The following is a 15,602-nucleotide window of genomic DNA, read 5'->3' on the forward strand; positions in this document are numbered from 1 at the left end:
GGTTGCTCTACAAGGAGTATGAGTATGAATGATTTTAATGAGTTTATTGATAGAGTATGCTGGGTATAATACACTCGGGGGGATTCTAGGGTGGAAGGCAAGTGGATTGAAAGATTTATTTGTGACTCTGAGTGGCTAGGTTCAGATTGTTCAATAAGCTGGGTTGCTTGAAGATGGCTCAAACTTTGGAATACATCAACATTTGGGAATTTATGAAGTCAGTTAAAGTTTGTTGAGGAAGAGTTACATAATTTGGATTTGGTTGCTGAAAATAGAGGCTTGTTGGTAGCTGAGAAACAAAGAAGCCAGAACTTAAAAGGGGAGGTATGGAGGTTGAGTGAAAAACTTGAGTGATTTTGGCTTCAAAGGACAAGGTGGACTGGTCTTTAAATGGGGATAGGAATACAAGTTTCTTCCATATAATGGTGGTGTAAACAGAATGCATGCCTTATCAACTTAATTACAGTGAATGGGAATGTTTGTGATGTATATAGTCACAAGTGGGGATGGAGATACTTTAAGAGCATATGAGAGAGCTGGAATGAGAGACCAAAGCTGATAGGTGGGTTCCCTTCTATTAATTCATCTCAGTCTCGGGGAAACCTTGAGTTGGAATTCTCTGTTGAGAAGGTGTGGGAGGCATTAAAAGGATGTGATAGGAATAAGACCCCTGGGCTAGATAAGTTCAATTTTTTGAGTATTTAGAAATGCTGGAAATTTATGAAAGTGGAGATAATGGAGTTCTTCAGTGATTTTCATGGCCAAGGCAGATTGGTGACTGGTTTAAATTCATCTTTCATTGCACTAATTCCAAATTCCCACAAGAAGTTTGGAAATCAATTGATGACATTGTCACCAAACATGCAGGAAAAGTCCTACCCACAGAATATTAGGTCGGATGCGTTGAAGGAGATAAATTCAAGAGGGAAGAATTTGAAGATGTGTATTCACCGAAGTTGCACAAGAGAACGAAAGTGCAAAAGATATTAAAGAAAAAGATCAAGAGGCCAATATGATAAAAGAATTGGCTGGAGAAGAGTAAGATAAAGAAGGTGTTGACAAAATTACACCATTTGCAGAAGAAGCAGAAAATTCAGAAGAAAGAGGATCAGCAGAAAGAAAAGATACAACAAGTCCAATCAAACTTGATGATGGATAGATACAAACCCAAGGGGTTAATGACACAAGAATGGAAGTAACAGAACTTCCTAAAGAAAGCCAAACCGCTGCACAATTTGACAAAGAATCAAACTGGAATTAACAATCAAATGCTCAGATGAAGAGCATACGATGGAGACAAGTGGCAGCGTAATACTAAAGTCTATAAACGGCATGGCACAGAAGCTTCTAAGACTCAAGTTTTGATTTAGCATGTGTTGCATGATGCTGGGCCCACTTGGGAACTAGAATAAATTAATTTGAGTCTTTCCTCTATTTATATTTATATTTTAATAGGTTTTAGAAGTCAAAGATTTTGTAGTAGTTTTAGTAGTTTCCTATTTCGGTGCTAATTGGTTATGTATTTTCCTATTTTGGTCCTAGTTGGTTAAGGAAGTTTTCTAGTCCTATATAAAGCAATCTATTGCTTCTAATAAAATAACAATCAGAATTTATATAATTTTCAGAGCTTTGAGCCTCTTTAGGGTTTGTGTGATGCAACCCAACCCTAGGTGTGATGCCTATGGGATTCTAGGAGTGATTCCTAGTTTTCTTCATTTTTCTCTCTTCTCCTATTGCCTCTGTTCACAAATTACTACTTCCAGCCCATAAACAGTCTTTCTTTTGTCACAAATTCTTGTTTCCTTCAGCCCAAACTATTCATAACCAAACCCTAACCACCCCTAGCTTTATTTCACTAAACCTAACCCTAGATTAGCTTAAAACCCTGCATGTGTTGCATCAGTTTTGATATCAGAGCAAATTGATCCTATGGCAACTTGAAGCGGTTGAAGTTTCAGGGGCAAACTCACAAACAAATAGCGAGATGATTTTCTACACATGATCATGTAAAGGATTGATGCATTGGAAGCAAAAATATTTGAGAGTGAAGCCTCTTTCAGCCAATAGGGCAAAACCACATGGAAAGGGTGTTGAGGAAGAAACTGAAATAGAAGATTCTAGTACTTTGCCACAGGATATGGCTAACCCTAATGCATTGCATCCCTTAGAGAGGCTACACCCTTCTCTTTTGGATATAGCCAATGAAGTTGTTGAGCTTGGAAGGTATGAGAAGCAAGATCCATATGATACTGCTGGAGATATAACAAAGAAAGTGCATGTTGACGTTCCAGATTTTGATGGTAGAACTGATCCTCAAGTTTTTTCGGATTGGCTTACTGCATTGGAGAGGTACTTTGATTGGTTTGATATGTCAGATGATCGGAGAGTTCGATTTGCTGTAATGAAGCTTATATGTCAAGCCCAAATTTGGTGGTCTGCGGTGGAACATGAACTGTAGATTGCTAGACCCATTATTAATTGAGAGGAGATGAAACCGTGAATGAAACAAAAGTACTTGCCATATGACTATCAAGATGCACTCTTTGATCAGCTTACTAATCTCAGTCAAGGAAACTTGACAGTGGTCGAGTACATGAATAAATTTGAGGAGCTAAAGATTCAATGTAGGGGTGTTGAATATCCACGTCAAACTTTTTCTCGATTCAAATTAGGTTTAAGAGATGAAATTCATCGGGTCTTTACCATTGATGACACGTTTCGGTTGGCATTTAAAATTGAGAAGAATATGAAACAATCCCTCAACAGGAAATTTACTTATCAAGCTGGGAGACAGCCCTTTGTAAACTGAGTGATCATGGTAGATCTTTTAGACCAGTGCCTGCACAATCAGGATTTAAAGGCAATCTGCTACAGATTTCAAGAATAGAGTTTCCTTAAGTGATGATCGGAAGAAGGACAACAAGGATGGTTGTTTTAAGTGTTGTATTAAAGGTCACATGGCATGGCAATGCCCTAAAAGAAATTTACTTCTTGATGCTGAAATAGAGGAACCACCAGAGGTTGATGAGGCGGATGAGTTTTTAAATGAAATTGGAAAGTTGATACTGATGATTTGGAAAAGAACGAAGAAGAAATGTCATTTCTCTCTGTTGTGAGGAGAATTCTTGCAGCGCCAAAACAAGAAACAGAAGAATGGAGACGTACAACAATCTTTTAAACATTACTTCGTTGTGGGACAGTAGCTCGCAAGCTAATTATGGATGGAAGCAGCAGCATAAATGTGGTGTCTGAAGCTACAGTACAACGGCTGAAGCTACCAACAGAACCACATCCTCATCCGTAAAGGTAGCTTGGATAGACAACACTTCTATTCTGGTGATAAAACGTTGTTTAGTTTCATTAACTCACGGACGTTATAATGATTCTATGGTGTGATGTTATTCCAATGACTATTACACATATTCTTCTTGGTCGTCCATGGTTATACGATCGAATTGTACAACATGATGGGAAAGAAAACACATACTCTTTCAAATTTAATGGTGCTGATATCATCTTGAAGCCCTTGAGTACAGAAGCTATGGCGAAGCATCAAGAGAGAAGAGCACAAACAGTTGATGAGAGCCAAACCAAGATTCACAAGGCTGCTGCAAATCAAAACAAGTCTCAAGATCATGTAGAAAATCGAAGCAGGTCATTACACATCCTTACAAGGAAGCAATTTGGGAAAGAAAGCACAGAAAGTGGAGTCATATATGTTGTAGTGGTCAAAGAGGCTCAAAATCTAACAACTGCAATAGCGCAAACTGTTTACCTTGAAGTTTAGAAATTGTTGGCTGATTTTTTTGATGTTGCACCAGAGGAACTACTGAATGAGTTGCCACCTATGCGTGATGTGCAACATGCTATAGACCTAGTTTCAGGTTCTCAATTGTCCAATCTACCAGTATATCGTGTGAATCCGATTGAACATGCTAAACTTAAGAGGCAAGTTGAAGAGTTGTTGTTGAAAGGGTTTATTTGTGAAACTAAAAGTCCATGTGCAGTACCAGCTTTGCTCATACCAAAGAAGGATGGTAGTTGGCGAATGTGTGTTGATAGTCGTGCCATCAACAAAATAACCGTCAAATATAGATTCCTAATACCCCGACTTGATGACATGTTTGATATGATGGCTGGTTCTAAAATTTTCTCAAAGATAGATTTAAAAAGTGGCTACCACCAAGTTCGTATATGACCTGGGGATGAATGGAAAACAACTTTTAAAACTAAAGATGGCCTGTATAAGTGGCTGGTTATGCCTTTCAGAGACTCTAATGCTCCCAGTACTTTCATGCGAATTATGACACAAGTATTCCAACCCTTCACTGGACACTTGTTGTTTACTTTGATGACATACTTATTTACAGTAAGCATAAAGAGGAGCACATTCAACACTTGGAGCAAGTACTGAGTGTTCTTCGTCGCGAGAAGCTTTATGTAAACTCAAAAAAGTGTTGCTTTATCAATTCAAGTGTTGTGTTTCTAGGTTTTATTGTCTCTGCACAAGGGGTAGAAGTTGATCCAAGCAAGGTGAAAGCTACCAGATTTTTCTAAAGTATTTGAAGTTGCTTGTGATACTTCTAATGTGGGTATTGGAGGGGTTCTTAGTCAAGAAGGACATCATGTTGCATATTTTAATGAGAAATTAAATGAAGCTAAGCAAAAGTATTCCACTTATGACAAGGAGTTTTAAATGGTTCAGGCAATTCGCTATTGGCATCATTATCTCGTGTTTCAAGAATTTGTTTTATATTCAAACCATGAGGCACTCAAATATATCAATTCTCAAAAGTAATTGAATCATCGACATGGTAAGTGGGTTTCCTTCTTGCAGCAATATTCTTTTGTCCTCAAACATAAAGCTGGTACTGAGAATAAAGCAACCTATACTCTTAGCAGAGTAGTGTATATCCTTACTTCTATGGCTATCCAAGTTGTTGGCTTTGATTTGCTCAAGCGAGACTACCCAACCTACAAGGATTTTAGTGTCATTTATAGCAGTTTGTTGGCAGGACAGCATGCCGCTTGTGTGAACTTTTCTATACATGACGGATATCTCTTCAAGGAACTTGTCTTTGTTTGCCTAATACATCATTGCAGGAACAAGTTATATGGGAATTACATGCCGGTGGAGTAGCAGGTCACTTTGGTCGTGATAAAACTATTGTGATGGTAGAGGATAGTTTTTATTAGCCTAGTCTGAAGAGGAATGTTGCTAAAATTGTTTCTCAATGTCATACTTGTCAACTAGCCAAAGGACAAAAGCAAAAATATAGGCCTTTACATGCCTCTACCTATACCCCATGAACCTTGGCAAGACCTATGCACGGACTTTGTTCTTGGTTTGCCAAAAACACTGAGACGTCATGACTCTGTTTATGTAGAGGTCGACTGATTTTCAAAAATGGCACACTTTATTCCTTGTTCCAAGACATCGGATGCTGTTCATATTGCCAAAATCTTCTTTAAAGAGGTAGTTCGGTTACGTGGTGTTCCTAAAACCATTGTTTCAGACCTTGATGTGAAGTTCACAAGCTACTTTTGGCGCACTTTATGGAAATTGCTGAATACAAAGCTGAAATTTTCCTCCTCTTTTCACCCTCAAACTGATGACCAAACAGAAGTTATAAACCGCAGCTTGGGAAACCTTCTTCCATGCCTAGTTGGTGATCATGTTTCAAACTGAGATTAGATTCTTCCTATTGCTGAACTTGCATACAATAGCTCGGTGAACCAGTCAACTGGTTGCAGTCCTTTTGAGATTGTTACAGCTATCCTACCCTTAGTTGCACGAAGCAGGAGCGGGAATAGAGAAGCGTGACCATGTAAAGGAGTCGTAATTTTGGAGCGTTTATATATTATTTTTATTAAAATATTTTTAATTTATCTATATAAATATTTTTTAAAAAAAAATTTAATTAACATATATATGTTAGAAATATTTTATTTTTTTGTAATATTTAATTAATTAAATACAACATAAAAAATATTTAAAAAAAATGAATAACAAATAAAAGCAGTAAAGTAATTTTTTTTAGAACACTAGTCATTATCTTTGAATAAAATTTATTATATTTTATTTAATAAAACAACATTTATGTTTTATTTAAATATATATATTTTTATTTTTTATCTTATATATTATTTTTATTTATAATATTTTTAATTTATATATATATATATATATTTTAAATAATATATATATATATAAATATATTGTGAGATATAATTTTTTTTTCTCCAATTAATATTTGAAATATATTATAACTATCATAAATTGTTATAAATTATATTTTATTTTGTGTTGTTAGATTTTACTTAGCATTAAAATCCATTTATTTTGTGGATATAAAAATTAACATTAACTTAATATATATATAACCCATTACATTTATTTATATTTATAAAGGTAAAATAAATAAATAGAAAATATATGAGAATAATTATAAATACATTTAATATTTATATTATAATCAAAAGCAATAAAAAAGAAAGAGAGAAGAGAGACTCAGACATAATTAAAAAAAAATTAAAAAAAAAACTAAAGAAAGGGAGAAGAGAGTCCTTGCAGGCCTTCGGGTCTACTTTTAGGCCCAATTTTGATAATTCGAGCCGTTCATATTTTATGATTTATTCAGTATATCATACCTGTAAAAAATCAAGTTGATCGGATATCAGAAAGCATATGTTCGGAAAACTGTTTATTAAATTCTTTAAAAAATAGTGTTTAGTTCAATTTTTCAAACACATACTTTCTGATATCCGATCAACTTGATTTTTTACAGGTATGATATACTGAATAAATTATAAAATATAAACGGTTCGGATTATCAAAATTGGACCTAAAAGTAGACCCGAAGGCCTGCAAGGACGGACGCAAGCACTTGCAAGGAGAGGCTCTTGACTCGAAGAGAGACTCAGATAGAGGCGAGAAAGAACAACGAAGTGAGGCGAGAGAGGAGACAGAGAGAAGAGGAGGAGGCGATCGGTCGAGAGATAAGAAGCGTAGATCGAGAGACGAGACGAGATCAATCGAGGGAGAAAGGAGACAAGATCGATTGATCTAGAGAAGACGAGTCATGAGATCGAGATCGAAAGAAGAGGGACAGACAGATCGAGAGGAAGAGAAGAAGACAGATCCGCGATCAGATTTTGCGTTTCTCTAGCGTCAAACTCACGATTCTTCTACGAATCTAAGTTAGAAGCGCAGAATCGCGCTTTTGAGAAAGAATCGTGAGCAAGTTGAACGATTCCTGCTACTAAGATCCTACCTAGGAAACCAATAAACTTGGTTCCTTTACCTATCGAAGCCCGTCCAAGTGCTGATGCAAACATATTCGGGATATACATGAAGATGTTCGCAGGAAGATTGCTATGAGCAACCAAAGCTACAAAGCATATGCGGATTTGCATAGGAGGTTCGCAGAATTTCAGGAAGGTGACATGGTTATGGTGCGAATTTGACCTGAAAGGTATCCAAAGGGTGTTTAGAAGAAGCTCCATTCAAAGAGTGCTGGGCCTTTCAAAATTGTGAAGCAAATAAGCTCTAATGCTTATGTCCTTGACCTCCCTAAAGACATGGGCATCAATAATGTCTTCAACATTGAGGACTTAACTCTCTACACATGCCACAATTTGTTTCACTTTCAGATTGTACTTGGATCTCTGATGATGAGTTTTGTTTCCTTGACCATGATCTTTATGAGCGGTTCCATGCTTTTAACTCGCCGGGGTCAGTCTTCTCAAGCCGGGGAGAGATGATGGAGACAAGTGGCAGCGTAATACTAAAGTTTATAAACAGTGTGGCACAGATGCTTCTAAGGCTCAAGTTTTGATTGGCATGTGTTGGATGATGCCGGGCCTACTTAAGAACTAGAATAAATTAATTTGAGCATTTCCTCTATTTATATTTATGTTTTAATAGCTTTTAGAAGTCAAAGATTTTGTAGTAGTTTTAATAGTTTCCTATTTTGGTCCTAGTTGGTTAAGGAAATCTTCTAGTCCTATGTAAAGCAATCTATTGCTTCTAATAAAATAACAATCAGAATTTATATAATTTTCAGAACTTTGAGCCTCTTTAAGGTTTGTGTGATGCAACCCAACCCTCAGAGTGATGCCTAAGGGATTTTAGGAGTGATTCTTAGTTTTATTCATTTTTCTCTCTTCTCCTATTGCCTCTGTTCACAGATTACTACTTCTAGCCCATAAGCAATCTGTCTTCTGTCAAAATCTTGTTTTCTTCAGCCCAAACTATTCATAACCAAACCCTAACCACCCCTAACTTTATTTCACTAAACCTAACCCTAGATTAGCTTAAAACTTGCTTTAAACCTGTGTATGCTGCATCAGCATACCTTTGGACGACAACCAAGAAAAAGAGTCACCAGACATGGAGACCACAATGACCCCACACTTACCGCAAGGGGGGACAAGCAACATTTCATGTGAAGGATCACCAATTCAGGACATCTATGACGTAACTAGACGCATCGACGAATATTTTGATTTATTCTATCTCAACACAGGTAGTGATCCAAAAGTAATTGAAGAATCTCAACAGAAAGCAAAGTCGAAAAGTCGTCAGGATACATTCACGGAATGTCTAAGAATGAAGAAAGTCTAGTGCAATACTCATATTGGAAAACAACTAAAGAATGCAATACTGAAGGTCTACGAAAAATACAAGAGAAGAATCAAATATATGGCATACAAACACTTGAGGACAAGAGTAAAGATCTTCATAGCAAAAGAGAGAGTTTTAACGCTTGCAGCTATTGAAAGAATGAAGAAACCCACCAAATTGGGTTTGAGGGGGATATTGAAAAACCCAAACCCAAATTAACAACAAAATACCAGAAGAATGAAGATTTCCAGAAGGAGTTTGAAGTTGGAAGAAAGAAAAAGATAGTTCATGGAAGCTTCATGGAAGCGCCATGGCCAAACGCTTCACCATGAAGCAAAATGAGGAAAATGTGAATTTATGTGTTGGATACAACTCACACACACGGTGCACACACGAATTGTAATTCTATAAATAGATTGCATTAGTTGTTGTATTGAATTATGAGAAAAATGAGATATGAGATGAGATAAGAAAATTAGAGATACTACATGTATCCATAAATCAGAAATAAAATTAGTGTGTTTATTCTTCCATTCTCAAAATACATCATTGGGATTCCATTCCCATATATCTCATCAGTGACATTTAATTTTTCTATCAGTAATCAAATTAGATTTTCAAAAAGCTTATGACAGTGTTAAGTGGAACTTTCTTCTTAATCTAATGAGCAGTTTTGGGTTTGGTCAGATGTGGATTGGGTGGATCAAAACTTGTATCTCAACAGCTAAAATTTCAGTTTTGGTGAATGGTAGCTCAAGAAAGGTTTGAGGCAAGGGGATACACTATCCCCATTTCTCTTTAACATAGTTGCTGAGGGGCCCAATATTCTACGTATGAGAGCTAAGGAGTTGGGGCTGCTAAAAGGGGTTTTAGTTGGGAAAGATAAGGTGAATGTACCAAAAAGGATATGCCATTTAAGTTCTTGGGTCTGCCTCTTGGTGTCAGTCCTAGATTAAAGTCCACACGGAATCCTGTGGTGAAGAGCTTTACGTTGAGGCTTGCAAACTGGAAAAGGAAATTACTTTCTTTTGGTGGCAGGTTATCTCTAATCAAGCCTGTGATGTCCAATCTTCCTACATACTACCTATCGTTGTTTAAAATACCTGAAGGAGTGGCTAAGGTGTTAGATAGGCTACAAGCATCCTTTCTTTAAGGAGGTTCAGAACTGAAAAGGAAAATTCATCTGGTAAAATGGAGTGATGTAACCAAGGAGATAAAGGTAGGAGGTCTTGGCATTAGAAGATTGAGAGATGTGAATTGTGTCTCCTAATAAAATGGTGGTGGAAATTTGGGACAGTGAATTGGGCTTTATGGAAAAATGTACTATGTAGTAAGTATTATCATAGTAGCAGCCTTGGTCTCCATTGTCTGATTCAAACCTCAAGGCCCCTAGAATTTAGGCTGATATCCTTTCATTGGTTTCAACCAACCCACAGCTGTACAACTTCTTTCAATCAAGTTTGAGTGTCAAGATTGGTAATGTCTAGCAAGAGGGCTGTGTCAGGGGATTGGAGATTCGAATCTAGAAGACATCTGTTCTCTTGGGAATTGGAAGAAGTAACCTATCTTCATCGATTGCTGGAGTATGCTCCTGTGCTTAGCATCTCTGAAGATGATTGTCTGAAATGGAATGCTGCTCCATCAGGTATGTTCTCTGTTAAATAGGCCAATGATTGCTTGAATTTTAATTATGGGATTAAGGATAAGGCACCTGTATTGATATGGAAGAACATTGCACCTCCTAAGATGCAATTTATCAGTTGGTTGGCTTGGAAAGGTAAGCTCAAAACAACTCTGCTACTGAAAAATATGGGTGTATTAGATCAGAATGCTTGCACCTTGTGTATTTTCTACAGGGCTGAAGATGAATCAGGGGAGCATGTGTTAATTCATTCTAGGGGGGTGTAGAGAATTTGGACTGAGATATTGTCTTGGTGTGGTGTTCAAGGGGCATTACCTGTATTTATCAGCAATTTACTGACCTGGTGGAATGAGGTTAAATTCAAAGGCATCGGTAAACTGGTTTGGGAGGCTGCTCCTGTTGCAGTGATCTAGAGTGTTTGGAAAGCTATGAATGGATTTAAGTTTGAGTGAAAGTGTGTTCATTAGGTGAATCTATTGGAATCTATCAAAGTCAATGTAGCTCTTTGGGTGATGTATAACAGTAAAAGTATGCCTTAATCTGTTAATGATATTGTCTTCAGGTTGAATTGTATAAAGGGCTGCTGAGATTCATTTGTTTAGCGGAGTTCTGGTGGTGGCTGCTCTGTTTGTGGCTTTGTTTCCTATTTTATTTAGTGTGTTGGGGCTATTTTTGCCTAGATGTGTGGCTGCTTTCCAATTGGTTGTAGTACTCATCAACTAGTTGGTTGGATTATACTGCAGATGATTTGGCAGAGGTTTTGGTGGCAACCTAGTTGGGATCTAAGCGTCTGCTTTGATGTGTATAGCATTTATCCAGTTGTTTTTTTGTTTTGGTCTTCCTTCACATTATTGATGTAAGATGTAAGGTTTCACTCTGATTCTAAATCAATAAAGTTTCTTCATTTATCGATCAACAAAAAAAGTTTATGTATCTGTAGCATTGTTGCAAGCCTAGGGACTGTATTGAATATTAGTATAAGGGCTTAATATATCTGTACAATTTTCGTTAATTATTATGGTATGCACATTATAGTAATATTATAATAATTTATAATTTTTATCACAAAATGATATAACGTTTCTCACAACAAAAAGTATAACTTTTAACACATCACAAAAAGATATAAGTTTTATTACAAAAGGGCAAACTACACTAGTAATCCCTATATTTTACCATTTGTATCGTTTTGATTCCTACACTTTTAATTGGCTCAATTTTGACCCTTAGCTTTAAATTTTGTTTCAATTTGGTCCAATTAATAATATCGTTATTGTTTTTTAAGAACAATTATCACTAAATTAGTTGAAATTAACTAACTGAGTTGAGTATGTTTATAATTTTTCCCTTAAAAATATGACACGTGATATTTATATGTATATATTTTTATAAATAATGCTAAGAATTATAATCAATTAGACTAAATTGAAACAAAATTATAAATTCAGAGTCAAAATCAAACCAATTAAAATTACAACGACTAAAATGATACAAGGAGTAAAGTACAGGACTACCGTCGTAATTTGTCCATTACAAAATGACATAACTTTGCGATTCTAACTTTAACCATATGTAACTTTTACTACAACGTGGCATAATACACCAAAAGGATTCATTTTTTCACCCCAAAAGTCAGACAAACCTCTCTTCCTCTCTTTCTCTTATTCTTCTATTTTCTCTCCACGTAGGGTTTGTGAGTGTAAGGATTGAGTTTGACTGGGAGGCAAGGAGGGAAAGCTTAGAAGATTAAGAGCTCAGACTACAATCGTCACCTTCTTCTCCAATAGTAGATAAACATGTGAGGTAGGGGTTTTTTTCTCAATATTTGCATAGATGATATGTTGAATCAAAAAATACTTGAAACCTTTGTAAAATTGTTGAATTGACGATATTTGTGGACCCATGAGACCATAAAAGCATTTTACCTGAAGTGAAACCTAAGCAGATTTGCAATTTGATATTGCATTTCAAACCTAGGCGATCGATCAGCCTAAAGATTCGATGTAGGAAATATAGCATTTTGGCCTAAAAAAATTAATGATAAATCATGAATCGTCTAACTGGATGACCGGCCAGTAGGAGAATTGGTTGACCGTTCTACACTCTACGGAATAGGAAAATAAGGGCATTCTTGTAGAGATTTAGATTTTTTTTTTTTTTTTTTCATCGCAAATAAAATGTAGTAATAAATAGTGCATTTGATTGTGTAACAAAAACTTGTATTATTTTACATTGGATAAGGAAATTGAAATTAATAATTAGTTTGGAAATAATCTATTTTAGTGAAAAGGTAAAAAAATTATTAATAAAAAATCAATTCTTCTCTTTATTTTTATATATGTATTTTCATAAAAAATAAAAAAATTTAACTAAAATAATTAATTCCAGAACAATCCTAAATGAGAAGTAAGGAATTGGGAATTGAAATTTAGAAACTATTATGTAATAATTATATATTAAGTTGGTTGAGCTAATTGGATTGGGGTAGTCATGTAATTGACTTGTAGACAGTCTAGGTCCAGGTTAAGTAAGCTTGATTGGAAGTATTTTTCCAAATTTGAAAAGAGACTTCGAATTTCATAGTCCAAGCAATATATATGACAAAGCTCTAATATAAATTATCGAAACTTTATTATAAAACTTTATAATATTAATTATAAAATACGTAATTTCTATATAAATTAGTATAATAAAATATTCAAAATGTTATAGTTAATGTTACAAAAATTTGTGGTTTAGTTACAATATTTTCTATTATGTCAGTTTGTTAAGATATTACGCATTTTGTGATTAATATTATCAAATTTTGTGGCAAAATTATATCAATTTATAGTAGAATGCATATGGTATGTACTCCTAACGAGGGTGCACACGACCTTCTCTTTATAAATACTAGTGGTCTACACATGCGATACATGTGCAGCTAAAAAAAATATATTTTATAAAAATAATGATAAAGAGATATGTCCATATAGTGTATTTGCTCAAGTAGTAAGAGCTTTTATTATTAAATCCATAGTCATGGGTTTGAGGCATATCTTATTTTTTGTATGGTTTTTACAAAAAACTCCAAATATATGATTATTTTGGAAAAACTAATATTATTAGACACAAATGTGCTAACAGGGTATTTCTAAAAAATAAAAATATGAGACAAATAATGTTTCAACACCCACCACAGCCTAGCAGATGGTACATGCAATACATGTGCAATTCAGATAACTAATAATAAAAACGAATAATAAAGAATTTAATATCATAATATATATATTGCTTAAATGATAAGTATGTTCTTAATAAAATCCAAAGTCTTGTGTTCAAAACCTACTTATGTTGTGTATAATAGTTTTTTTATTTTTTATTTTAGCATATATAAAGTTGTCACATGATATGAGGAGAAGAAAGTTTCACTAAATTAATTTAGGTCTCCACGCAATAATAGTATAGAAGATATAGATACTAGATGGTCAATCCAAAATGATTAGTTCTATTCTTTTTATACTACAATAAAAAAATAATAATAATTACAAATACGTACCTTGAGATTTATTTAAAATGCTATTTGTTTTTTTATAATTTTGAAAATTATATTCTGCCTTTTAAAATTTCTAATTTCATAATAAATTACCATTTTTATTAATAAATTATAATCAATTAATAATTTTGATGATGTCAGAAATTTATTTCAATTAGCAATTTGTGTAATTTATCATTATATAAGAGAACAATTTGGAAATTCATTTTATCAGTTAATTTTGTTAAATAAAAAAATTCTGATAAGGAGATATTTATAATTTTTTGAACTATAGGGGCAATCCCATATTTTAAAAAAATCTGAAGAAGTATATTTGTAATTTACCTAAAAAAATAATAAACAAAAATAATTTTAGCGTAACCAAAATTATGAACTCATATATCTTTTTTGTTAGATAGATTAAAATATTAAGATATTATTAAAATATTATTTATTATTTAATCAGGAACGTGAAATTTTCTTTGTTAATTAATTATAGACCTTTATACCAAAAAAAATATAAAATATTAAAAATAATTAAATAAATTTATAGACACATATATACACGTTCTTAAAATATTTGGTTAAATTACATTGACCTCCCTTGGATTTTAGAGAATATACAAGTAACTTCACAGTTTCGGCATAATTATATTGACTTTCATTTTAATAAAGCTAACGTGACTGTAATTAATACAAATAGTATCAAAAATATAAAGATAAAAAAAAACATTTCAACCAAAAAGAGATGACAATATTATTTTTATCCATGTTACTTTGAATTGTGGATAAAAATGAAACTAAGTATTATGTAAATTAAAATTTGAAGAGAACTCAATATAATTATATTAAAATTATGAAATTTATTATATTTTTTCAAAATTTTAAGAAAAGTCAGTATAATTTACCCAAATACTTATATATATATATATATATATGTATTACAAAGGATACTCGCATTTTCGCTTTCGTTCTCACTTTAGTAACTTTGGCAAATTAGTGGCAAATTAGTTTTTTTGTTTTTTTGATTAATTTGAAATTTGGAAAGAGCTAAAAAAGTCAAAAGTCAATTTTTAGTCTATTTTGAGTCACATCACCTCTTATATTTTTTATACATTTTTTTTAAAAAGAAAAATTTTAAAAAAAATCAAAAAATTAACTTTTAATTATCTTCCTAAAATAGGTCAAAGTGGCAAATTAGTAAGGGCTCAAAAGAACACAATTTTGAATCTTGCTTGGAGACACGCAACATTTTTTTAATTATAAAATCATTTAAAAATAATAAAAAAAATGAAGAGAGTGAGAACTCGTAGATACCACAACCCTCCGGTGGCGGCAGACGTGGGGGAGTACCATCATCCACAAAGTTGTCCACGGGAGGCCCAATAAGCATAAGTTCATGCATGGTTCGGAGAGACCATTCGTGCTTCTCTTTTTCCCTCTTCACTTTCCTTGGCTCGTTAGATACTTCCAAGAAAAACAAACAAATAAGCTTCAAAACTTACTATAGCACCAAATGAAGATTAATTAATTACTTATAGTATATACCACATCCAAGAATGGTTATCATTGCCTTGCTGATTGTCTTGGAGATAAGATTGACAAATTCAAAGCACATATAATAATTGGGGGGAAACAACGAACGCCAAGCTGCCAATTGAACATATAAATGATTAGTAAGACAAGCTCTACGCTGTAATTCAAAAGCAAAATGCAGAGGCTACATATAAGTTTTATGAAAGGAAAAATTGCAAAAGCCTATTTGATTAGCGGGCTGGGCTTCCTTTTAGTCCAGGATATGCACTAGGTGTTGTTCGTGC

General features: G+C 33.9%; 1 protein-coding gene across 6 annotated transcripts in view; it reads right to left on the minus strand.

The window, feature by feature from the left end:
- The window catches only part of LOC114318833 (uncharacterized), a 110,498-nt gene that overhangs the window by 18,294 nt on the left and 76,602 nt on the right, over nt 1-15,602 (minus strand). For 3 of the 6 annotated variants that reach the window (XM_082894366.1, XM_082894365.1, XM_082894364.1), the window contains 2 exons: nt 15,331-15,432; nt 15,100-15,249 (listed from right to left, as the gene is read on the minus strand). In XM_082894366.1, the coding sequence (XP_082750492.1) occupies nt 15,100-15,249; nt 15,331-15,432 (252 nt within the window). The remainder of the gene's footprint in view (nt 1-15,099; nt 15,250-15,330; nt 15,433-15,602) is intronic. The other 3 variants (XM_082894369.1, XM_082894368.1, XM_082894367.1) reach the window with 1 other exon arrangement.

The sequence above is a fragment of the Camellia sinensis genome, chromosome 11 (assembly GCF_055761805.1).
Source record: "Camellia sinensis isolate YWXY chromosome 11, ASM5576180v1, whole genome shotgun sequence".
NCBI classification, from domain to species: Eukaryota; Viridiplantae; Streptophyta; class Magnoliopsida; order Ericales; family Theaceae; genus Camellia; species Camellia sinensis.